General features: G+C 39.1%; 1 protein-coding gene across 3 annotated transcripts in view; it reads right to left on the bottom strand.

The window, feature by feature from the left end:
• Positions 1-6452: 6452 nt before the first annotated feature.
• The window catches only part of hwt (SH2 domain-containing adapter heavyweight), a 271876-nt gene continuing 253793 nt past the window's right edge, over positions 6453-24535 (bottom strand). For all 3 annotated transcript variants that reach the window (XM_089851418.1, XM_089851417.1, XM_089851419.1), the window contains 4 exons: positions 16602-18518; positions 15530-15689; positions 13538-13657; positions 6453-9266 (listed from right to left, as the gene is read on the bottom strand). In XM_089851418.1, the coding sequence (XP_089707544.1) occupies positions 9083-9266; positions 13538-13657; positions 15530-15689; positions 16602-18518 (2381 nt within the window). In that variant the 3' untranslated portion in view covers positions 6453-9082. The remainder of the gene's footprint in view (positions 9267-13537; positions 13658-15529; positions 15690-16601; positions 18519-24535) is intronic.

Raw genomic sequence — 24535 nt, 5'->3', positions numbered from 1 at the left:
TCTATTATCCCCTTCTGGTAGGAGTAATACGTTTTTAGCGAAGTCTAGAGAGGATAAACATAAGCGAGATTGTTTCGGAAAAAAAATACTGCTTCCACTAATGTGTTTATACTCCTTGTTCTGTCCTAAATGGAATGAAAAATTTGTTAATTTAATGTTTTGTTTATCTATTAAAAGTATTAAAATAAAATATTTTATAATAACAGATGAATTGAAAAGTATTTACCAAATTAGGTAAGCCATATTTTAGTGCTAGAAATAGAGCGTGTCACGTAAATTTTGTTAGTTGTGAATCTAGACCCTTTATAGTTCTACTATATCTTTGGCTTTGAATCTGATATGGACAAATGTTACCAATCATACTGGCAAACCAAGAAAATTGATGGAGTATAGCGAGAGAGTAGAGTTTCCACAGCAAGTTAGAGATATTGAAAACGTTTGAACACGGAGAGGTAATATTTTGGTTTTCCCAACTTGTTAATCTAAAAAAGGGGAACGATGTTTTTGATTACAAATAAGCAAGTAAAAGTTGTAACATGGATGAAAAAAAACTAACAGGGATAAATCAAACTCGTAGACTTTACATTACTAAGAGGGAAACACGTTTGTTACCAACAAGGCTGCCAGATTTGATTTCAATTTTATTTTTTTAGCTCATATACCGATTCAAATTCGGAAGTAGATTTATAGAAATTTTGCCATCTCGTGGTAACCTCGGGAACTTTAATTTAAAAATGTCGATTCCAACTTTAGACGTTTGAGAATCTTCGTATGATTTGTTAGGGTTGGTAACTTGCATACGTTATATTCAACGTTTTAAAGCTAAAGTTTCGAAACTTTTCGAGTCATTTAAAGTCTTCAACTAAATATAAGTTTTTTTTTTTAATTTCAACAGAAAATTAGCTCTGCGAATAATAGTAGACTTGAAAACTACACTAAGCCTTGACTAGATATCAGCGGAATCCCGATTCCCGAGCCGCGGGCGGCTGAGCTCGCCGTAACCGCGAGAACAGCAAACATTCCCGGTTACGATTACGTGGGTAAAAAAAGCAGACGAAACAACAACCGACTTGACCCCGTGATTGAATCGGTAAATTGAATGTTTCCGGTTCTTATAATTTCGGCCGCGAGGGTGCGTTTCGAACAAACATTTTACCGCCGTGATTTATCCCTGTTAGTTTTTTTTCATCCATGGTTGTAACTAGTTCCGCTTGAGGCTCACAGATGGCGCTGTCATGTTTTGATAAACGTGCTTGATAAAAACAATGTGTTTCGCGGAAAGCCGATTTGAATTGTATGAGACGAAAATTTGAATCCCTCCCCTTCGCGTGTGTGATAGGGTGAGTTATCCGTGGCGCCCTATAGACGAGAAAAGTAACTAATAAATTTGAACAATAAATAAATGCCGTAACGTTTCATCTTGAAAATGTTTTAATTCTCTGATAATAAACGTCTTTGCATCCTACAAACACTCTTCTTTCCATTAAATAATTCGGAAATTAATAAAAAGTACAACGTGCCTGGCGGGATTTGAACCCGCGGTGTCTCCCTCCCAAGTACTGAGCGGCGCGCGATCGACGCTGCTTAACTTCGAGTGCTAACTTGGGATTAGTAGTATTTTAGTTTACCTTGCCGCGTATAGATGGCGCCACAAGCGACTCACCCTATCATCCACGCGAAGGGGTGCTTCCATTGAGTCGGACTCAACGCTGAAAATTCAAGTGGTCAACAAAAAGCAGTACGAGGATTTCACTGGCTCTCGGATGAAAGCCCACCTAACGCTGAAAGTCGAAACAAGGGGCGCTTAATCTACTAGTTTCTTTAACATGGGGATTGAGCAAAGCTGGCAGGCCTTCTACCGTCCGAAGGTTTGGAAATTGGCTGTTACGGGGAAATGATGAAAATAAACAGTATTGACCAATCCTCATCGATCTCTTCAATGTGTGCGGCTTTTGTCGACACCTGGCAACCAATAGAAAAGTTGTGCTAGAAATTAGGGCTGTGCGAAATGCGAAACTGCGAATAGATTTTTTTTTTTCACTATTCGTTGAATATAAAATACTCCGGTTTTTAAAATTTCGAAAATCACCAAATGGTTTGACCAAAGAGTATTTGGTTTGAAAAATTCGCACCAAATTTTTCAGAAATTTATTGTATGAACTAGTCGTGACTCTCGTCTCTCCTCAACTAAACTAGGCTAATTTCAATATAACCAAATCAAAACTTTTGACTAGCCTTAGCAAGCTAGCTTTCTCAGCAAAAATTGGTCAGAGAACAATTTATAATTTGGTGACTCAACTTGTCTAGCTTCTGTTCACACGACCCAAGTAGTTTACTCAACTCAAGTTGACTCATCTAAATGAATCAAAAGTTGTAGAGTCTGAAAAAGCCTTTAGTCTTTTCAAAATTTTAAGCCTTCCGTTGAAACGTGCTATACATATGGCGCCAATAACAAGGGTACTAGGGGCCACAGCAGAATACTTTTTCACCATCCCTCTGGCACCAACTTATTGCGGGATTCTTTTTACCTCTCCGAGTGACGTATGTCACGGAGAGGTTCTGTAACGATCGTGTGTGTCTGTCTGTGTGTGTGTCTGTGTGTCTGTGTGTGTGTCTGTTGTTACACCCACGTGACCGCGTTCGCAGTTTCCAAATCGGAGCAAACGTGTTCGCCATTTCCGAACTCCTTTCACAGTCACGGAAATGGCTACTCTATGGCGAGTTCTCACACCACCATCTTCTGGTCTTTGTCCATCCCACACGGACACCAGTCTGTACTTACAGGCTTCTAATCACCACCATCTTATGGCCTTCGTCCATCCCACATGGACACCAGTCTGTACACACTGGCTTCTAACACCACCATCTTCTGGTCATTGTCCATCCCACATGGACACCAGTCTGTACACACTGGCTTCTAACACCACCATCTTCTGGTCTTCGTTTTTGTCCATCGCACATGGACACCAGTCTGTACTTACTGGCTTCTAACACCACCATCTTCTGGTCATTGTCCATCCCACATGGACACCAGTCTGTACACACTGGCTTCTAACATCACCATCTTCTGGTCTTTGTTTTTGTCCATACCACATGGACACCAGTCTGGACACCTGGCTTCTACACCACCATCTTCTGGTCTTTGTTTTTGTCCATCCCACATGGACACCAGTCTGCACACCTGGCTTCTACTCCATCGTCATCGTTTGGTTTAAGACATTCGCGGCGATCAGCTAGGGTTACGAGAAACGTCTAGCCTCCCTAGGGTGGGTTGTCCACGATAGGTTTTCGCAATTGCGGTTGTTCTTGCTTTTAACTGTAGTTCGACACCCTTATATACTACCTATTTGAATAAGGCGAAGCAACCGGCGTATGCTTCATTTCAAACGCCAATATTAGTCAAGTCTCTCAAGAATGTTTAATTGTTCTTTTTTAAAACGATGTAACGTTCAATAAGGCGAATAACTAGCGAAGAAAATATTAAATATTAATTATATTCATTTCAATATTTAAGATAATCTTGTTTCTCAATTCAAAATTAATACGGAAAGAGTTAAAAAGCAGTCTATGCTTTTGTCTGTGTGTGTCCGTCCGTTGTTACAGTAGTGCGCTGCGTTAGAAGTTCGTTTTGTTTTGATGTGTAAAGGAATCCTACAGAACCATAATATTCCCTTTATCCTTAATATAAAGTGAATATGTGGAAATACTTTTCGTAATTATGATGCATTTAGTACTTTTGTAGCTTTAAAGCTCTATTTCATTTTGATATTCCAAAATAGTTTTTTAATATTATTATTTAAAATGGATGTTTATATATTACCTAAGCTATACTACATCTGTTTATAGCATAATCCTTTCTAAAGTGAATTCAAGTACAATGCTACTATGTTGGTCAAATGAACTTTGATTTGTCAATAGGCCTAGTGAACCAAAAAGTAAACGCTTGGGTTTGGATTTCGTTTCTGTAATGCAGAGACGTTAACGGTTCAGAGTGAGCCGAAAGTTAAGTACACTTTAGGCTTAGATATTATAATCATGGTGGAAATCTGGGCCGCGTTCAGCAGAGCCCAGCGCTGTTAACAGTGTCTTACATAACGGGATTTTGTTTTTGAATTTTGACGTCACGGTGCTTAGCGCTGAGCTAGCGCGGTCCTCAAAGAAAATAGTCGGCTTTTTGGATAACGTGACGTAAAACGTGTAGTTCTCAGCTTGGCGAAAAAACCATGGATGAATTAATATAAATAGCTCTTTGGGACTATAGCTATTTAATTGGCGTGAAAACAGTTGATCACGCGAGAATTTTGAGAGATATGCTAGTTTCTAATTTTAATTATAAAAGTTGTTATCTATCTCTATAAATATGTTATCATACAATTTTTGTTAAGCCTTGGTACCTTGCACGCTTTATTGCGCTAGCGTCATTTATAAAACGCCGATGACCGGAGAGAAGCTATGACGACAGAGCTCACCGGTAAACAAACTGTCTTTTTTGGTGAGCTCTGCTGAACGCAGCCCAGACCAGTGAAAGGTCTGATCGTAATCGGATAATAGCTTCGTGTTTTCATGCTTTTTATGGTACGCATTTACTTTTAGTGTGTGTAGCCACAAATAAGCTTAACGTTAACAGTCATGTTGACAAACTAAGAAAATCGTTGAGGTGAAACGAGAGGATAGTGTTTATATGGCAACCCTGTTGTGAATATGGCTTTGAACATAGAGGGCATACAGTTGAGGAGTAGAAAATTGGGCCTTTACAAACACGTAAAGGTAGTATCCCTCCAAAGTTTTATCTCTTCATTTCCCGTTTCTCCCCCATCGGATGATTTTAATGTGTACAAGTATATCATTATTGGATGTAAAATGTCGTCTGATTTACAGTATATTTGCTATGCTTTGTATACTGCTTTAATATTTCATACATTTTAACTTAAGAAACATATCCATATCTGGGTAAATAAGTTTGTAAGTAGTCGTCTTGACTCGGAGAGGTAATATTTTGGTTTTCCCAACTTGTTTTGTTCTATTTGTGGAATGCTCTACCTGATGAGAAGGTGTCGGTTTGCTGCGCCAGTCACGTTGGATGTAAATTGAAATTGCACCTTTGCATTTAGTCCCCAAGTCATTAAATTTATTGCTCAAAGCGGCCCATCTAATAATCAAAATGTGTTTCGTTTATTTTATACGTCACACTGTTGACTTCGTGGGCTATTATTCATTTCAACAGAAGTAAGATGAAACTAGAAGTAAAGAAATTCATGGTAAAGAGCTCTAGCATTGTAGTAGATCCTGGCACTAGTGAACAAATTTGAGGATTTTATGCCGTTTCCATCGCGCCTACACTAGAGAGAAAAAAATTGGTCGAGTTCCAAAAAATTTCCTACCCCCTCCCCTCAACCTAAAGCCGCGGAACACGGACGCGGGTGTTTGAATCTAGTTTGGCCGCCTACCGCCGCGAGCGTCTCACGTTTTGGAGGGAAAATTCAGAAACCGTTGGTGTGTTATCAAGAATATTCACTTTCGCCAAGTGAAGAATTTGGTCAGCTCAGTACTTCTAGTCTCTGATTTCAATAAATAAACAAATAAATAAAATAAATTTATCATTTATTCTGTTCTTCTCTCATGTTATAGCCAGAGCCTTCTTATTTCATGTACTGGTCAAAGTTTTACTTGTCAACTCATTGTTTTGTATTCATCATTTGGAGCCATTGTGGTCCCTCTACTAGAATAGTGAATACAGAATTTTGAGTTTTTCCGTTGCGAATAGTCAGCAAACGACTTGGTATAGTCGAATACTTCCAAATACTGTGCACAGCCCTAAAGGAAACCCGCGAAAATTGACTTGGCGTAGTGACTAGTCGGCATGCAAAATAAACAGTAATAATTTCTCGTAGTCGTGCACGCTCCAAATACTAAAGTATTATCTACCCCTTCAATTTAGAAGGAATTTTTGTTACCTGTGACCTCGTTAGTTAAATGCAAATTAAGTTCAGCTACAAATTATTATAGAAACACACCGTTTTCTACCGGTGTGTTAGTAACGGCTCACCTTGAAATGAGAAAGGCTGCGCATATGCCTCTTTCCACCAAAGAAGATGGAATCATCCAAAGATTTACTTGCGCAAACTTTTTTGAAACCTTATGAGCAAGGAGATAATTAGACCTAAAGTTAAAATATACATAAAAAAATAACCATAAGCTCATAAGATGTGTCCCATAAGTTTGTCACTGGTTACAAACTGGAGCTTCTCATGAAGTGACGTAGGTCATAGATTCTGGTAAAGCGACGCCTCGTGAGGCGTTGTCAAAGGCTTAGTACAGACTAAATTGGAAGATGGGCTGCAAACCGAGTGTAGTCAATTCTCGAATTATCTCGAGCTGTAAGTCTATAGCATTACAAACTATGAGCAGTGTTATTAAATTAATGGCCATGCGACGGGTTAATAATAGAATCATTTTTGAATTAAAAAAGGTAGTTTTATTTTTCATCCAAGAATCTTGCTTAACTCCTATTTCCCTCAGTTATTGTTAATTTCTTTCATTATTTGCAATCAGCAACATGTCGCCAGTTAATCAGTTCCGATACTTGGATTCAATTTAGCATCATCGAATGATCGTTAATACAAACATATTAAGGAGACAAGAGCGGCAATACGCCCTTTTGCATCCTCCAGCCATAGTCCATTTCCTTAATCTTAATTAAAGAGCCTATTGTATCTTACATCGAATCAAATTTCTCTTAAATGAATATTTAATAGCACCAACTAATATTTTGAATTAGGAGCTTTAAATGTAGGAAATACGAAAATCAAAACAAATGTTTAAATTTCACGCGTGTTTATCTAACTCCAAATCATTTCACTACGCAGCTCTAACTGAAATTGTGAATGCTTTTTGATGGGATACGCCACAGTTTAAAGTAAGAGTTCATAATAAATCAAAGCGATTTGGTAGGTCGACAATAGATGAAGGCGCCCAGTTTCAAGGAGTAAGAGCAATACTTTGAGTACCAAGAGAAGTACTTTGAGTCCCAAGAGTAATGCTTTCGAGTCCCAAGAGTAATGCTTTCGAGTCCCAAGAGTAATGCTTTCGAGTCCCAAGAGTAATGCTTTCGAGTCCCAAGAGTAATACTTTCGAGTCCCAAGAGTAATGCTTTCGAGTCCCAAGAGTAATACTTTCGAGTCCCAAGAGTAATGCTTTCGAGTCCCAAGAGTAATACTTTCGAGTCCCAAGAGTAATACTTTCGAGTCCCAAGAGTAATACTTTCGAGTCCCAAGAGTAATACTTTCGAGTCCCAAGATAAATACTTTCGAGTCCCTAGAGAAATACTTTCGAGTCCCAAAAGAAATACATTTGAGTACTAAAAGCAATACTTTTGAGTATCAAGAGCAATACTTTTGAGTCCCAAGACAACAAAAATAAAATATCTCGTGGAATGAGCGTGAACAGTCTTATAACAACAAGAACCACATCCCTGTTTTAAGTTACATGGAAAAATTTTGTGTATGCCTTAAATTTCAATGAAGTAAAGTTTTCGGAATTAATAGTCAACGACACTTTGTGTCAAATTAAAGTGACTTTCCATCAAAACGATGTTCAAATTTACTTCAACTTTAAAAATACTAATTCGTGTTTCTTGGGGTGTTAAAGCTCCTAATCAAAAGTAAGTGTGCTTAAAAATATCCATTTAATTAGTTAATTATTTCTCATTTCTTATTCCTTCGCAAATGAAGACAAAAATAAAAGACCAAAATAGATTTGAAAAAACGAAAAACGGTTAAAAAAAATAAAGATTACCTATAATTGAAGTACAGAACTGCACATTGTTATTATTATTATTATTTATGTACATCTAAATATATAGATTTTGTTTGGTATTTGTTTTCTTAATATATATCATTTCTCACTGTGGTTAAGTACTCGTAGAAAATGGACTCTTTCTTCTTCCGCGCATTTATTTTAATAACTTTAAATTCTTCACGTTTAATTTCGCGTTCGTCATTTTTTCAGAAGCGTTTAATAGTAATTAAATCGTTCAATTGGCACTAAATTAACATTGGCTAATATTTAAAATTGTATTAAGATAAATATTACATTTTAGCCAAGCTTTTTTTTTAATTTCGGGAGCGTGTCCCGAATCCATTGTAAAACGAAACCGGAAGTGAACATTGCTTTGAATGTCTCGCGTGAATTGAAGCATTTTGGATTTCATTTTGGTTTGGTTTTGTGTGCGAAGTTGTTCTTTAAAACGAAACTCTGCCCTCAAATCTGCAGATAATCTTTGACCACAGAGGTTTTGCCTTTGGAAAACGCTCATCACAATAGCCGAAGTGTTTCATATTATGTGCTCATTTTGCCCCTTTCATTCGATACTTGGATTTGATTCAATATTATGCCGATGGTTTTGAAATTCGTCGCTTGATTTTTAAATAAATCTGTGATATTTGGTGATAAAAAATTCAAGACGTGGTCCCATGTACATATCCTCATCGGTTTAAATTTGCCTTCTTTTAGATATTAGCGAATCAGAATCAGTTTTTGCTTTCTATGGGACGTTACACGTAAATATTGAGGGCAGAGTAACGGTTTTTAGTCAAATGTTGAGTGTACAGTCAAAGTTTGGATTCACGGGTTTTACCCTTGAATTTTTGTGTTAGGCGCAATCTCTTGTTAAAATTATTGATTTTTCCACATTTTTTGGCGGAAAACGGAAGTTTCAGTGGTCTGCTTAGTTTTACCATCGTTTATCTTTGAACGTACACAGCTTTTATTACTTTGTTAAATGTAAGACTAAGAGATAGTTAAACTGAGCAGACGACAGATGCAAACATTCTTTCAAACAAAATGTGGTATTTAATTTTAGCTTTGTCGTTATCCCGGTTACTACTTTAGCCATGACGTCACCAAAACTGTGTTATAATTTGTCTACAAGTTTGTCTTTAATTCCTTGCCAGTATGGAGCGAAATTGTCTTTTGAAGATTTGAGGGTAGCGTCATCCACTTCCGGTTTAAATCAAATAGAAGAATAAAAATGGGGTTGGTTGTGCTTGGTTTAGCGGAGAGGGGGCGCTGGTGTCAACTAGAGCTAGAGTAGTTGATCGATGACGGGAAATAAGAGAGACATGTGTTCAGCACCGCGTATTGGAAGCTTATTGTTAGAATAGTGGTGGATCATTTCCGGAATGCTCGAGAAGGGTTTGCTGAATTGGCCCAGAATGTAGCTACCTTCATTGTGAACGATCTTCATGTGCATAAATCCACGAGCGCTCCTGCAATGAAATAATCGGATATAAATTAAACAGACCAAGAATAAAGTATCATTCGTAATTGTGGGCTTTCCTCGGAACATTAGTGTAATACGTGTAAAACATTTCTACAGGCACTGTGGGAAAAATAGATTGGGTATCAAACCCCACATCCCCACATGTTGTATTTTTTTAAGGGGTTGCCCGTTTCCGCACAGTTTTATTTTTCTCACCTTAAAAACCTATAGCCCGTTTCCGCACACTTTTTCATAACCCATTTCCGCACAGTTTGCAAAAAAATTACTTTGTTGCTTACATTTTAAAAACCTTAAACTTAAGCTGCTGGTTGCTTGGACCGAAAATAGGCAAAATGTGAGGTTTTATGATTATAAAATCGATGCTATTTAACGATAGATTTATTTTTAATGCAGATTTTACAAACGGAATTAAAAAATGCTCCTTTTACTTCTATTTTTTAACAAAATCAAACTTGGTTTAATGCTCACGTCTATCAATACACTTTTTATAACGATAGTGATATTGCAATGGTCAAATCAAAAGTTTAATATCATGCCTATATTGTAGCATAAACGAACCGAACCAAACCAAACTTAACCCATACCGATCCTAACCCAACCCAACCGAACCAAACCTAACCCTAAACTATATCGATAATAATAATACAATGATCAAATCACAAGTTTAATAGCATGCCTATATTGTAGCATAATCTAACGAAACCAAAACCTATTCGAACCAAACATAACCCCAACCGAACCAAACTTAATTCTAAACGAACCGAACCTAACCTAATCAACAAGAAAATAAAAATGTTTTATTTGCAAACTGTGCGGAAATGGGTTATGGTAAAAAATGGTGAACTAAAATTTCAATGTAAAAACTGTGCGGAAATGGGCCATAAAAAGTGTGCGGAATTGGGCTATGATTCTTTAAAATTGTGCGGAAATGGGCATCCTCGATCCCCACATGTTGTATTTTTTTAAGGGGGGGGGACCAGTGTAAGCTAGAAGCAATTTGCCATGCAGTTTAGGAAACAAGTCAAGTATGGGCGTAGAACAATAACCAATTAAGCGAGTTAAATATTGATATTGCGATGGCGACGTAGTAACATTTTGAATTGTTACATATTGGGGGCTGACGTAGCAGAATCAGCAATGGCATTCCAAAAGACGATAGCGCGATGGAAAAATGATAACTTTTTAACATTAACATATGTGTATTAGAAATAAAATCTTTTCTTGCCTACGCTAGAGAGAAAAAAATTGGTCGAGATCCAAAAAAATTTCTTACCCCCTTCCCCCTCAACCTAAAGCGGCGAAACACGGACGCGGGTGCTTGAATCTAGTTCGGCCGTCTACCACCGCGAGCGTCTCACGTTTTGGAGGGGAAATTCTGAAACCGCCACTAGAGGGCCAACCGTTGGTGTGTTATCAAGAATATTCACTTTCGCCGAGTGAAGAATTTGGTTAGCTCAGTACTTCTAGTCTCATCTCACTTCTGATATTAGTAATGCTAAAGTTTCCCAACAATATATCAGGAACTAGGGGCTCTAGAACCAACACCTTTAAGCCAGTAAACGGCACACATAATTTGATACATGGCAAATATAAAAATCTTGGAAAATATCACAAAATCATGAAACCTTTCACGAATCATGATCTTCCAAAACAAAAAAAAACTCAAAGTTTCAAGTAAATTTCAAAATCTTCGAGGATATCACAAATAACGTAATCTATGGCGAAATCTCTGACGAGATCATGTAGGGTTTTTGATAATAAAAAGCTTCACGCGTATAACTGTTTCCGCTTGTTCCCAAAAAACCATGAATACCACGACTTAACATCTCGAAACGATTTGCAATTTCAGTTCCTAAAAGTGCGCAAGCAACCTTTCATACCTCATAAAAGAAACTTAACCTCACTGTAGTCAACTCCTCAATTAGTTCAATATTAGATTAATTACCGTAATTTTACATTTTAACATTTTTGAAATTTTGCTGCTCAGAATCCAAACCTCTTCAGGGTACTGGCCTGCTAAAGACTGTAACAATGTACGTTTTTACTTCGGAGGCCCGTTTTCCATCGATTTTTAGTTCGATTAAGCGACAGTTTTGGCGGGAAATCGTGGTTCTCTCATCCTCATGTTGTTAGCTGTTAGCTTACCTCTTGCCATCCGAGCCAAGAGGTAGGCTAGAGGCCCACGCTAACGCCTCTTTTATTTGGGTCAAGTTCATTTTACATATAAATGATCAATTATTTCTATATTTACTGTGAAAATGACTTGAAAGGCACCATCGTTAGAAATTAAAGAGAAGCGTTAGAAATTTTGACTTTTAATAAATCTGTAGTTAGAGACGAGATCAGAAAATCACCGTTGCAGTCCTGGTAGCAAAAGCCGTAGAAACGTGTGGAGCAGCTAAGTATAAAGTTCTCACAACTCAACGTTGTTTAAATTTAATGAACTATAAACACGTGAAAATATAAATTACCGTATGAACGGGAATTTTTCATTAACCAAATTTTAATCGGTAAATTAAAGTTTTTAAAAATTACGGCAATTTCACATCTCTAATGAATAAGAACTTTTAAAAAACGCTCGTCCTACAAACTTCATCGCTTTATAAATCGTGCAATTGGGAACAACCACGTTTATTATATCCAGAAGTGATGTGAGCATTGGCAATAGATCCTGGCACTAGTGAACAAATTTGAGGATTTCATGCCGCTTCAATCGCGCCTACACTAGAGAGAAAAAAATTGGTCGAGTTCCAAAAACATTTCTTACCCCTTCCCCTCAACCTAAAGCGGCGGAACACGGACGCGGGCGCTTGAATCTAGTTCGGCCACCTACCGCCGCGGAGGGAAAATTCAGAAACCGCTACCAGAGGGCCAACCGTTGGTGTGTTATCAAGAATATTCACTTTCGCCAAGTGAAGAATTTGGTTAGCTCAGTACTTCTAGTCTCATCTCACTTCTGTTATATCTGATCTTGTGCCCTTTACGATGTCGAACTAACTCTTTTTTATATTCTGTTCAAATTTAAGGCTTTTTTCGACAGTATTTGTAGAAACGATTTAAAGTTAGAATCTATTGAAATTAAATGATTACAAGTAAAAAATAGAGAAGGGAATCTTCAATAGAAGGGAGGAGAGAGAACATTATTCATTGTAATCCGGGCTCCCTCTCCATCCCGGAGTGAAAGAGAATCAGTCAGACGTCGGATTCGTCCAATCTTTCCCAACAAGCCATCTTCCCCGACCCTGGTTTCCTTTAAGTCCTTCGTTACGGAAGTAACATTGTTGTAAATTTTATCCATTGTTATACATAGGAAATGTAAAAAGGTGTAGATTTTATACAACCAGACATAGCTTAGGCTAACTTGATAGCCGATGGATGGATAAAAGTCGAGATGTTGGGTATTTCAAAGATAATATGGTTTTCAGTGTTATGAGGACTCCAAAAAGGCACTGGCGGGTTGGGAAAAAATTGAAATACGTCATAGCAGAAGGGGATAATAGAGGAAGGATGACACTCTGTATCCTCTTAATACTTTAGTTATGTAACGTGATTCTTTCCAGGCTCACACTTTTTGTTTGCTTTTTCGCTCATCAAAATATAGTGGGGTCAATTCTATAACTGTTTGGTACTATGTCCTCGGCAATCAACCCACAAACCTCATCTTGACATGGGACAAAAATTCACAAGCGTGCCTTGGCAAATAATTAAGCATAATAGAGTAATGATGAGGGAACTATTTATCGCGTATGTGATTTGGTTTAGTAACCTTGCTCCAAATGCTCTGATGTTGGGAAGAATGACATTACACGTACCCCAGGACGAAATTAAATTTACTTTTTTCTGATTGGACTAGTCTCGACAGAGTCGGACTCTTGGGGTAAAACAGGTTCTGCGCATGGAAAAATCGAGCCAATTAGGTTATCTCTTTCTCACCTCAAAACCCGAGAACAAGATCTGATCCGTTATAAAAATTCAAAAGATTTGTTGGTTGGGGCTATTCCATTATTGAAGTCAACATGGGCCAAGCGTCGCGATCTCAAGTACACATCGCAAAAAGGAGGACTAACAACTCCTAACGGGCAAAGTATCTGAGTATTCTACCCAAAAACACTAAGCTACTGCCTTCGAGACGCCGGATTACAGGAGTGAACTAGCATTCCCGGGTAATTCAAAGACTACAGCGCGAAACGCAGTTATGGCTTACCATGGAAGAAAAGGTTCTTCCATGGTCCAACTACCGTAAGGAATCATACTCACTTTAGAGACAGGGAGTAATCTTGCTTGGAGCTTTCGCTGTTTCTCACTAGATAGCTTCCCTCCTTCAGGACACGTAGGGAATTCTCGGCATCTATTCTGCTGATAGAACCGTGATACCATCTATACAAGTAGAAAAAAAATTGAAGTCTTAGAAATGAGACTCGAGGGCCGACGGATCGAAAAACAGAGGAAAAATAATTTGGCCAGCAGATCTTTCTAGCATTAGAATAAATTTACATAAGGTAATACCATAGGAACACCGCTACATTTTTTTCTTCCGCATCTCTCCTGGGACTGAATCTCTTATTTTTTATTATTCCTTAAAGATAAGGAGGACCGAAAAGGCGAGTGCGTCCTTGCAAAAATAAGAGTCGCGCTCCTGAACCCAGCGACTTTTTTTGGGTTACCAAAGAGATGGAGGGTTAGGAGCAACGTGCTCTGGAGAATCGAAGACCGAGTTAAGGTTAATAGACTGTTAAAGTTAAGGTTTGACGTTCGTAACTCTGTTTGTGAGGGATGCATTTTCTCCTTTCAAAATACTCATGTTCAGTAAAGCAAGATAATGGTGGGTATGGAGCTACCGTTTGAAGTTTCAACCGCCACCAATGGTTTACAACGTTATGATTCACATATTTAATTCCTAATGTAAATTAAATTAATCTGGACCTGGCTGAAAATCAGTGTAAACTGAGACGGTGTTTCCAATAAAAAGCTTTTTATTATTATTATTATTATTAACATGATTAACACTTAATTTTATTTTTTCTTGTTAATGAAGCATATGAAACTTAAGTGAGTTAACTAATTTTTGGTATAAAACTAAACTCAATAGCGTCCATTAATACTAAGCCACATGATGCTACAGTTTTACGCTTATTCAAGGATGGTGAGAACCAATTTTATTTCAATGCCTTTGTTTCCACGACTATCATGCCGGATGTCGCTAAATGAGTCATGTTTTAATCTACCGCCTTACCGCTAGGTAATGCAAGCTTTAAAGCAACTCCATAAAATACAGCGGCATGTGGGTAAAAATAATTTGAATTACGTCACAGGCATCACGTGACGCCAAGATACAAAGAATCCGTAAGGAGTGGGACTGGAAACCTAGTCCGTGTTCTTCAGGAGACTGCAACGTCGATTCTCTTAAACGAAATAAATTTCTTCGAACCACGCCTCTTCTTGGTCACGTGCCTTTCACGTATTTCAAATATTTTTTACCCACTTGCCGTTGACTTCTTTGAAGCCCCTTTAAAAGTAGTATGTTTGGAAGCTGTTGTATAATTATCAAATGAACCTAAAAGTGAATGCGAATTTACAATTTCATATCATATTTTACCAAGAAAGTGATATTATGTTACACTTTCGAGTCTCTACTTTCAAAAGAGCAAGTTTTTAATATAATTGAACCAAAGTTTCTATTTTTAAAATCCATTGAAAAATCACGAAAGCTCAGTTTCGATATATCAACAATTTTGTCTTGTCGAGCTTGTTCGCCCGTTTGATGACATCACTATGACGTCAGGGGAAAAAAGCACGGGAATCCTATACGCGTCTAGAGCTTCTCGCCAGTCTAAACTCTGGGTCTGATAGCGGAGAGAGTGGCACCATCTCGCGTGAAAAATATATCTGTGACGTCGGCCTACGGGAAACGTTTAGCCTTTCATAAAAAGTGGATTCAAATAATTTCATATGAAACATTTTCAAATGCATATTGCCAAATAACCAGCAGAAATGGGACAATTAAAAGCTTGATATTTTTGAACTCACAGAAATTAATTCTATCTTTTGTTATATAAATCAGAAGTTTTTCAAACGAAGCTTCTCATTCCCTTTAATATTTCTTCAACCTAAAATTAAGGCCAGAAACCAGAGTAGGAAAAAATGGCAACCTACCCTTTCGTATTGCAATAAACTCGACTACGCTAGAGGGTCGAGACTCGAATGAAAAAGAAAAAGGAAAAATAGGTTGTAAGGGAAATGACTTCTTACCCTTGTTCTTCGAGAGGAATGCTGGGATCTACGGATTCCCCTCTCGCGGATAAGGAGGAGAAGCCGAAATTGAGGCCTAGACCTTGCCGAAGGTTCTTGTTCGAAGGAGCATTCGTAGTGTTGAAGTTCAAATTGAGATTTTTGCGCGTGGCTGGACCCGCTGTTTGGAAAAGAGAAAGAAAGCAACTTTACAGATAAAGAGAAACGGCGTCAAAATAAAAGAAAAGCCGATTCCCGCCAACTCGGAAAACGGAAGAATGGCGCCCTTTATCGATCTAATACAAAGGGTCAATGGGACCCAGTACGTCATACCAAAAGGGAATAATATTAGAACTTTGCCACTCTTCTAAAATTTCATACTGAAAAAATGAACTGATCTATGGTCATTTTAGTGAACACAACTGGGTGAAAGTGACTTCTGGAAGGGGTTAGCTAGGTGGCGTGCGGCCAATTGTTATTCACCGGGTGGGTATATGATTCGTTATATTTGGACTCAGATGATGATCCTGATATCATCTAAGTAGGATTAGCATTTCATACTGGGTTAAAAGTTTTTGAAATACGTCACAAGCGCCACGTGACGTGACGTCAAGTTACAAAAACTCGAAATGGAGTGGAACTGGACACCTAGTCATTGGTTTTCGCGAGATTCCAGCGCCAATTCCCTAAAGTGGTAGTTTTCTAAATAAAACCAAATTAACCAACTAAGTTTCTTTTAACCACGCCTTTTCTCAGTCACGTGCCTGTGACGTATTTCAAATAATGTTTTCCCACCCGCCAATGCCTACTTTACAGACCCTTTAATGACATATGAGAAAGAAGGGTTTGTTCTCATAGAATTTTTACAGACCCTTTAATGACATATGAGAAAGAAGGGTTTGTTCTCATAGAATTAATTTGTGGGTTTTAAAAGCTTAACCTTTGAAGCCATCATTCGCGGAGCTCTATCTACTACTGTTCTCGAATTAAAATTCCTATTCAACTGACTCGCGAGCCTTGGTTAGATAAGTGGAGGTATACACATCTCTCCTAGAGAAGTATTTATTACACATATACTTCTGGTCTTACGTACTTGGTAGTTTAAATTTTGCGCTCTCGAAGATCGGGTCGTTGTGAGTGATTTGTGTTTCTGAAGGCGATTTCGTGATGGAAATTACCCTCTCATTCCCCTTGGTTTCGGCTCCCATTTTGTTGAGTGCCGCGGGCGCGGAATTACTCTCAAAGTCTAAACACTTGAAATCTTTCGACAGGGGAAGATTGAGTTCCAAACCTCGACGGGGATTGTTCTCTTTGGCTTTGCCTTTACTACAAGCGATAGGCGTCTCTTCCTCGGTTTCCCCCCTTAATTCATCGCGAGTGTTGCCGCCGGCTTTCTCGTTTTCGTTTTCGGGGGCGGACGAGCTCCCCGAGGAGCCGCCTGGTTCGGCCAAAGGACCGATGACGATGGGGCCGAAACGTTTGGGCACGTCCCAGGGCAGATCGTACTCCGCCAAAGGCCTAATATCGTTCTCTGGACTCTGTACGGCGCTGCACTTGCATAGTAGAACGTTTTGGGACGATGCGGAGTCGCTAGTCTTATCGAGAAGAGTTTGATTGGAAGTCGATTCGAATTGAGCGTCCGCCGGAGATTTCCTCCGGGGCGTCGAATTGGCCACGATCGGTTGGCAACACTTGGGACAAATTTCGTTTCTGGCCGGCACCGAAGTCGAAGAAGAAAGCCCGTTCGTACTACAGACGGAATTGGTCGTGGCGGTGAAACCGTTGCTCAAGGCGACGCTTGCCTCCACATTATTATTGTCCGAGGGGGCGGACCTATTCGAAAACAGATTAGTGGTGCAGGTGGATCCCGGGGCAATTGTTTTGAATTTGCTCTTAAAAACGTTGCTGAGCTCGTCGTTGAGGGCCGCGTGCAATTTCGCATTCGCGGCATTACCGTTTGTCATAGAGGGCTTCAAGGCCGACATGGATTTGGAAGAAGGGCACGAAAAGGTTTCTCCGGGAAGAATCCGATTGTCCTCGAGACTGGAAGTGGAAGACGAGGACTGCGAAGAACGGATAGACGTTGGCGCGTTCTCGATGACAGCTTGGATTTTCATTGGCGCGGGCCCCGTTAGTGGCGAAACGCCTTTGTTCGAGGGCTGTGTCGGAAGCACGCGATCGGGTAACAAAGTCACTCGGCGTTGTTTCTCGATTTTCAATTGGTTAAAGTTAGGAATAATTCTAGAGTTCGACGGCGGAAGACGCGGTTTAGGTAATTCGGGGGGAGGGCCCACCAATGGTTGATTGTCCGTCACCGAGATGATCCCGTCCGTCGTTCGCGAGCGCGAAATCCTTTCGCCGTTGGATTTTCGCGTCCGCGAATTTCCGCGATGATGGTGGCCGTTGGAGCCGCTAATCTTGCCTCCCGCCAGCTCGTTGCCGTTGTATATAGTCTTGACTCGGACACGCGTCTCCCTACCGGCTGATCCGGGGGAACTGGTACTGCTGCTCGATTCCCCTCGTAAAACGGGGCTTTGCGTCAACCTGTCAATATCCTCGATCTCTCGCTTGACTTTGCTATCGAAGGCGGTCTCGTAGAGGTGCCGAATGGGCATGTCGTTGTCCTCGCGAAACTCGAAACTTAGCGAGGATTCGCTATCTAGCAGGTTCCCGCTACTGCCACCGTCGTAGTCGAGCGTCGGGTAACCGGTGCAGCGAGAACTGCCGCTACTGGAGAGGGGGCTTCCGTCGGGGACAGGGGGGCGAGCGCCGTTGGTGCCCGTGGAGGACGCGACTGGCGAGGCGCCCCATTCCCAAGGCTCGTCGTATTCGACAGCCACTAAGCCATCCGGATCTCCTCCTTCCACAGACTCGTCTCCAGCCGCGAGTTCCTCCAAGAGTTCCGATGGATAATCGACGGTCGACACCTCATCGTAAAAATCGTCAACGCCGTTGGCTACCGGGCTCGAACGCTCTCGGACCACCGCCGCTCCTGACGCCGATAATTCAGCTATAACAGAAAAATAAAAACAACCATTAATAACCGATAATCGAGTTTCCCCTTAAAAACTGCTATCCAAAAACCCTAGAAAATATCCTGAGAAAAACTATTGATCGGCCCTGAAGATCGTTAAGAAATTTTTGACGCGTTGAGTGGAAAAATGGTATGACGGGTAAGGCAATTTATTTCTAAACATTATTAAACGTTCGAAAATTATAAAAGTCACGTCGGCGAATACAGAAAAAAGTTAAACGAGAACCATCATCCTAAGAACTTAAAGCCAAGCAGTTCTGGAGAAAAAAGCTAAAGGGGGAATTTTACTTCCATTTTGCTTGATGGCCAAACACCCAGAAAAAAAAACCATATTAATGATAAGGGATGACACGAAATTACGCGTAAATCTCCGTAAGGGTTTAAGAAATAAAGGAACTTCAGGCATCTTAATTATTCCAACGCGTGAAAAAGAAAAAAAAAAGACGCAACGCATCCCGCCCTAAAAATATTTCGCGTCAAAAGATGATAACGTAATAAAAGCCCTTCCAATTTTCCCTTCCCCCCGGTCGTACAGTAGGCAATAGCTAACACCATAAGTTTATCATGCCTCTAAGTAGAGATATGGCTGCTGCTACTCCTATGGCAATAGTGTTTGTCTGGCTCCCTTTAATGGAACCTTATACTCTCTCCGTATCATTTATCACCTCAATACAAAATTGTACTGCCTAGCCTAGAGTTCCTTTTATCCCTTTTAGAATGTTTCAGGACTGAAACCGCCTCTATCTCACGAGAGAGAGAGAGAGAGAGAGAGAGAGAGAGAGAGGGATTTTGGGGTTGCTTAACCAAAATTCGTTCCCCCCAATGCCTGCCTATACGAACCGTAAAAAAACTCCTTTATTCCATTGGATGATTTTTTTCATCTGACCCATTTAGTAATCGTCTCGACCGTTTGATGGCTGCACCGCGACAGGAATTTCAAAATTTTACTCTCTTCGGATCTTAGTTCTATACGAGTTCTGACCTCACAAAAGCCCAGTGGTAACCCATATTTGTGTACTTAGAGACATGATAAACTTATGCTAACACTAAATTCCATTAGGCTTAACAGAGAAGGCGGAGGATGGTAAAACTCTATCCATATAGCATTCTTTTTCCAAGCACCTCACAGCATATCCTAAATAAAAAATTATAATCCCCGAGACAAGTTAATGATAAAAATGCTTCCCATTAAAGGAGGGGTTTCGCTACTTCGTAAAGCTTCCGACCTTCCTAAGAAGCTGTCGAGGGTTAGTCACTATTACGTGGATATATTCTAAGTTATTCGGAATAGACCATTTCAATGTACAATGCGGTTAGGCAACCCGCAGCATCGGGACACATGGGTGTTGATACATGCCCGCCTCTGCTTACTCTCATGATCCCACAAGCCTACAGCGCAGGCGCAAAAAAGCAGGAGAGAAGGCAACATTTTATTCCCCCTTTCGCTGTCTCATAATTATATCGAAATTGTCTTCGGGACATACAAGGGGGTTGATACACTGCCGCCTCTGCTTACTCTCATGATCCCACAAGCCTACAGCGCAGGCGCAAAAAAGCAGGAGAGAAGGCAATATTTTACTCCCTCCGTTCGCTCTCTCATAATTACATCGAAATGGACTAGGTTTTACCAAGAGCCCATATTCGACCCGACATGAGGTGAGTTGGCATGAAGTCGTACGTTTTGAACTGTATCGGTATGAGATTTCCAACATGGCGATGATGTGATAGAACCTGGAATATAGGGGTGAAAAACAGAGCAGTTCTATCTTTGATTGTTTTCAGGTCTTATTGGTTTTCACGGTTTAACCTAAGCTAACTTGTGATATTTTGGTGCAGATCCAACAGTTCGATCAAAAACGTAAATTTTCATTTAATGCTAGTATCGTAATAAAACATTGCTAATAGATGGCAGAACGTTCTATTAAAATTCAATGTATAAAACCAATATCAAAAGATTGCTTAATTTCGCCATTTACATGTTTGTCCTTTTTACTCATTGACTTTACATCAGGTTACTAACATTTAATGTTTCGAGTTACAGTAAAAAATCCAATGTGGTCACAAAATAAAACGGAACTGGTCAATGTATTCCATGATAAAATTCACTTATTCCCTTTTGATATAAAAACAATTTTCAACCAATTTTACAGTGGTGTCATACGCGCTGAACCTTTGGGAGTGTCATACCCCTTGAAAACGGAACTCTTATCTATTATATAGAGTTTTTTTTACGCATAGCTCTTATCCTGAAACTTTGGGTAGATCTGTTTTTTCAAAACAGTGAATTTACTAAAGCGCAAAGGCTTGGAAAGTACTTCTGACACCTAAACGTGCATAGTTAGACCATGTGGCTTTCGACTACATTAAACTCTCATCTTGAAATTTAATCTTATTTGAAAAATGAAAAAGAAAAAAAATGTTAATAAGCTTCTTTTATTAGAGAAAAGATAGCTTTGACCCTTCTTCCATATATTTTTTCTTTTATAAAAAAAATAATTTTCGATAAGTCTCGGATAGATTTACAACGCAATGGGGTTTGGTTGGGGACTGGGACTTAATACAAAAGTGTTGACGTTTTCAGTTTTTTGCGGTGGTCAAGTTCTCTTTCCTGGAAAAACGATACCTTCAGAAGAAGATGACGTCGTTTCTTCCCAAGAAAATAGATCAATATTTCTAGGAACTTCTTATTGTATAAATCTTATTCACTTCCCAAAGATAGCCGGAACTTTTATAGACGTCTATGTGCCCTAGCCATCGATGTTAAAAACTGCCTTTTTACATAGCAACGTTAGAGGGTCCAAAAAGTTTAGACTTTCACCTCATGACACAAGTTGTGGTTCACAGGCTTTTGAGCCACATCGTATGATGTACATCTACGATGAGGCTCTTAGTTTGACCTGCCCTGTTGTCATTCTCGTAGTAGTAGTAGTAGTAGTGGCGATAGTAGAGCCTTTGGCAGTATAAAATTTTTCGATCGTCATTGAAGGGAAAGTGAAAGGGAGAGAATTGTGTTGAAGTTGATATTTTTCGTTCGTCTACTTAAAAGGAAGGGAATTATGATAGGTTAAGCCATATATTCTCCCTTAAAAATTCCTCTCACCCGTCGACAATAAGAGTTTCATGCTCCCCTATTTCAACATTCAAAGAAATCGAGGGAAATTTTGAAAGCAAAAGCAAGTATTTACTGACGTTCTTTTTAGAATGGTCTTAAGGTACCGGAATATTTCAATTATTGGGTGTTTTACCGAATTCTTTCTCTTTCAAACTCTTCTGGCCATAAGTTCATGTTAGAAACTTATAAGATGCAAAAATTATGCGTCATTAGGGTAAGGTATTGAGGGGTTATCCACTCATTATGGTAGGGTATAGAGGGGCTATTCACTCGTACGATGTGGCTACTATTACGAGCCCTTGGGTCGTCTTGTTTGTTGCCAGAATGTACCAGCCGCCACTGTGGTAGTGTTTAAAAGGTTTGTAACATAATTATACAATTCTGTGGTTGTTCTTTTCAATGTTTTTTAAATTACTGGTAGTGAGGAAAATTCATTGCATGTATGAAGAATGACAGACAACTCATTGAAACTATATTGGTATTTGTACTTTTAAGGCTTTAATAGTAGGGGAACGTTCGAAGAGCTGGTTTTGTTATAATACCTATTGACTCTGCCTCATGAGAGGTCACTAATACCACAGCTAGTTTTGATTCGCGTATAACAATTTGGGTTGGCTGAAATCATGTTTCACTCAGTAAAAGATTTCTTTTACTGCCGAAAGTTTGCTAACAAAGTAAGGTGGAACAATCAAATCCTCACTTGCACCTTTGCTCGTTTTTTAAACTATTTGAAACAATGTGAAAAAAACTTTAGTAAAATCAATTACAATAAAGTCACCAGTGGAAAAAAGTTTTTATAAGCAAGGATGATTAAGAATAAAGTAGGAGTGAATTAGAGCATTTCCTAATTTGTTCATTTATATAGAGACGTCCCAATTTAAAAGTGTCCACCGAGGTATGTGGAGGAGTAACCCTCTGAAAGGTCGAAAAGGGAAATGGGAGATGAATAGGTTTAAGAGTCTTTGGAGGATTGCTTGAGAAAATGGTGTGGAAAATGGAGGATAAAAAGGAGAACGCGTCATTAATCCCACGGTCATTAATGAAAAACGAACCAATGGCGTTAAAGCAAGCACCTTGGTTTTTTCAATAATAAATTAATTTTAGGTGACTTCCCGCTGCACTTGGTACTTTCAAATTAAATTCACTCCTCGTTCCTTAACTTTAGGCTCTACAAACATTACGTTCAAGTGCAATAGGCCTTTATAGAAAGTTTTTACGGCTTGCGCACCTTGTTGATTTGTCCCGCCGCGCCTGCGCATTATAACAGCCATACGTCACCAAAATTCTCTCGGAAGTGACGTCACTAAACTCAACAACCAAGGCTTAGATCAAAATTCTTAAATAAATATACTTTACGTTAGATCTAATCATTATAAATTCATACGAGTATCAAATATCAACATTAGAATAGTTCGGCAAAATATGAATAAGATTTGCTGGCTTAAAGTAGATAAACACAAACGAAGAACCATTTTATCAGTCGGCTTTATCTCTCCAAATCTTGCCTCCAGTTCGTGTTTTTTATAACACAAAACTGGCTGAACTGAACTGACTCAGTTTGAACTACAAGAGGGGACAAGTACCCATAATTCCTTTAGAACTTTCTATAAAGGCCTATTGGCTAAAGAAAAATTAGGATTTTATTCGAATAACGCTTTCGGGTTCGATTTGCTGCTATCTTTTTAAATGGCGACTAAAAACTTAAAAGCCCTTCTTTATGGAATAATGTCCGCATTTAAAGTAATAAAAAATGTCCCTAGGGGCTGACGGGCAACGCCGAGTGCCTTCGATCCTAGGGTGCTACAAAAACAATAGTCGAATCAGTAAAATCTACCCATTCTTTGTATATTTTTGATTGAAGTTCTTATTACACGCGAGCGAAAGAGGGGAAAATGCTAGCGAAAGATCCTATATTTTAGCGCATTGTTCTGCGCATAACAGAGATATTATTTTTAAAATCATAACTTCTCCAAAAACCATCACGTTTTTAGGTTATGCGCTGATGGAGTTGGACATAAGGGCAATAGCAATGAAATCCCTTATAAAGTTTCCCTGCTATCCATGTAGGCCTATATCTTTCCATTAATTTAGCCAAGTGCGTTTGATCAAAACTACTACAGTATACCTTACTATTTTGTATAGTACCATACCATGTCGGACTGAAATAAACACTATAAATTATTGATATATTCATATTCAAAAGGCTAAGCTTACTATTGACTAAGTAGCTCAAGCTAATGACTTAATTACCATAATATGAGGGAACCGACACAACATGCTCGAACAAACCAATTGTAGTTCATCTACTATAGATTGCATCGTAGTGTCTGGTCCCTCGCCATAACGACACTAGAAGAATCGAGAATGTCACAACTAGTTAAATTTCCGAACGTACAGGAAATGCTTCCTATAAATAAAGAAGGCCAAACACGATATTGCAAATATCTTGTATCATAAGTTTATTTAGAAGAGAAATTCTTAACTGACTGATAGTGTCCAACTGAACCGCTTTACTTAGGAAGTTTAAACTAGTCTTAAGTAGTAGTTGGCTACTGGTTTTAGGGTATATTGAATCTGATTATGTTGCCATATTTTAAAAAAGAGCCCTGTTCAGTTCCGGTTACCTTTCTCTGCTAGTGTTTCAAAATTTTGACTCAAGTCGAAAATATACTCTTAATTGAAATGTAATTTAGTCTCTTGCAGTCACACCTGGCTTTTATTGTCTTTTGAATTACAACCTACAATGGACAGTCTTTAGGCCTTGCGGTTGTAGACAAAAAATGTTGTCGGAAATAACAGATAGACCTGAAGAACACCTGTTGGATTACAGGAGTATAACATCGCTCCCGGGAATGTGCAGTAATACCTAACGCTGTTCTCG

Source organism: Phalangium opilio, unplaced genomic scaffold (assembly GCF_054372755.1).
Source record: "Phalangium opilio isolate 3A_F unplaced genomic scaffold, DU_Popi_V2 ptg000105l_1, whole genome shotgun sequence".
Lineage (NCBI taxonomy): Eukaryota > Metazoa > Arthropoda > Arachnida > Opiliones > Phalangiidae > Phalangium > Phalangium opilio.
Note: the sequence above shows the minus strand (reverse complement) of the source record. Positions and strands in the feature narration are given on the sequence as shown.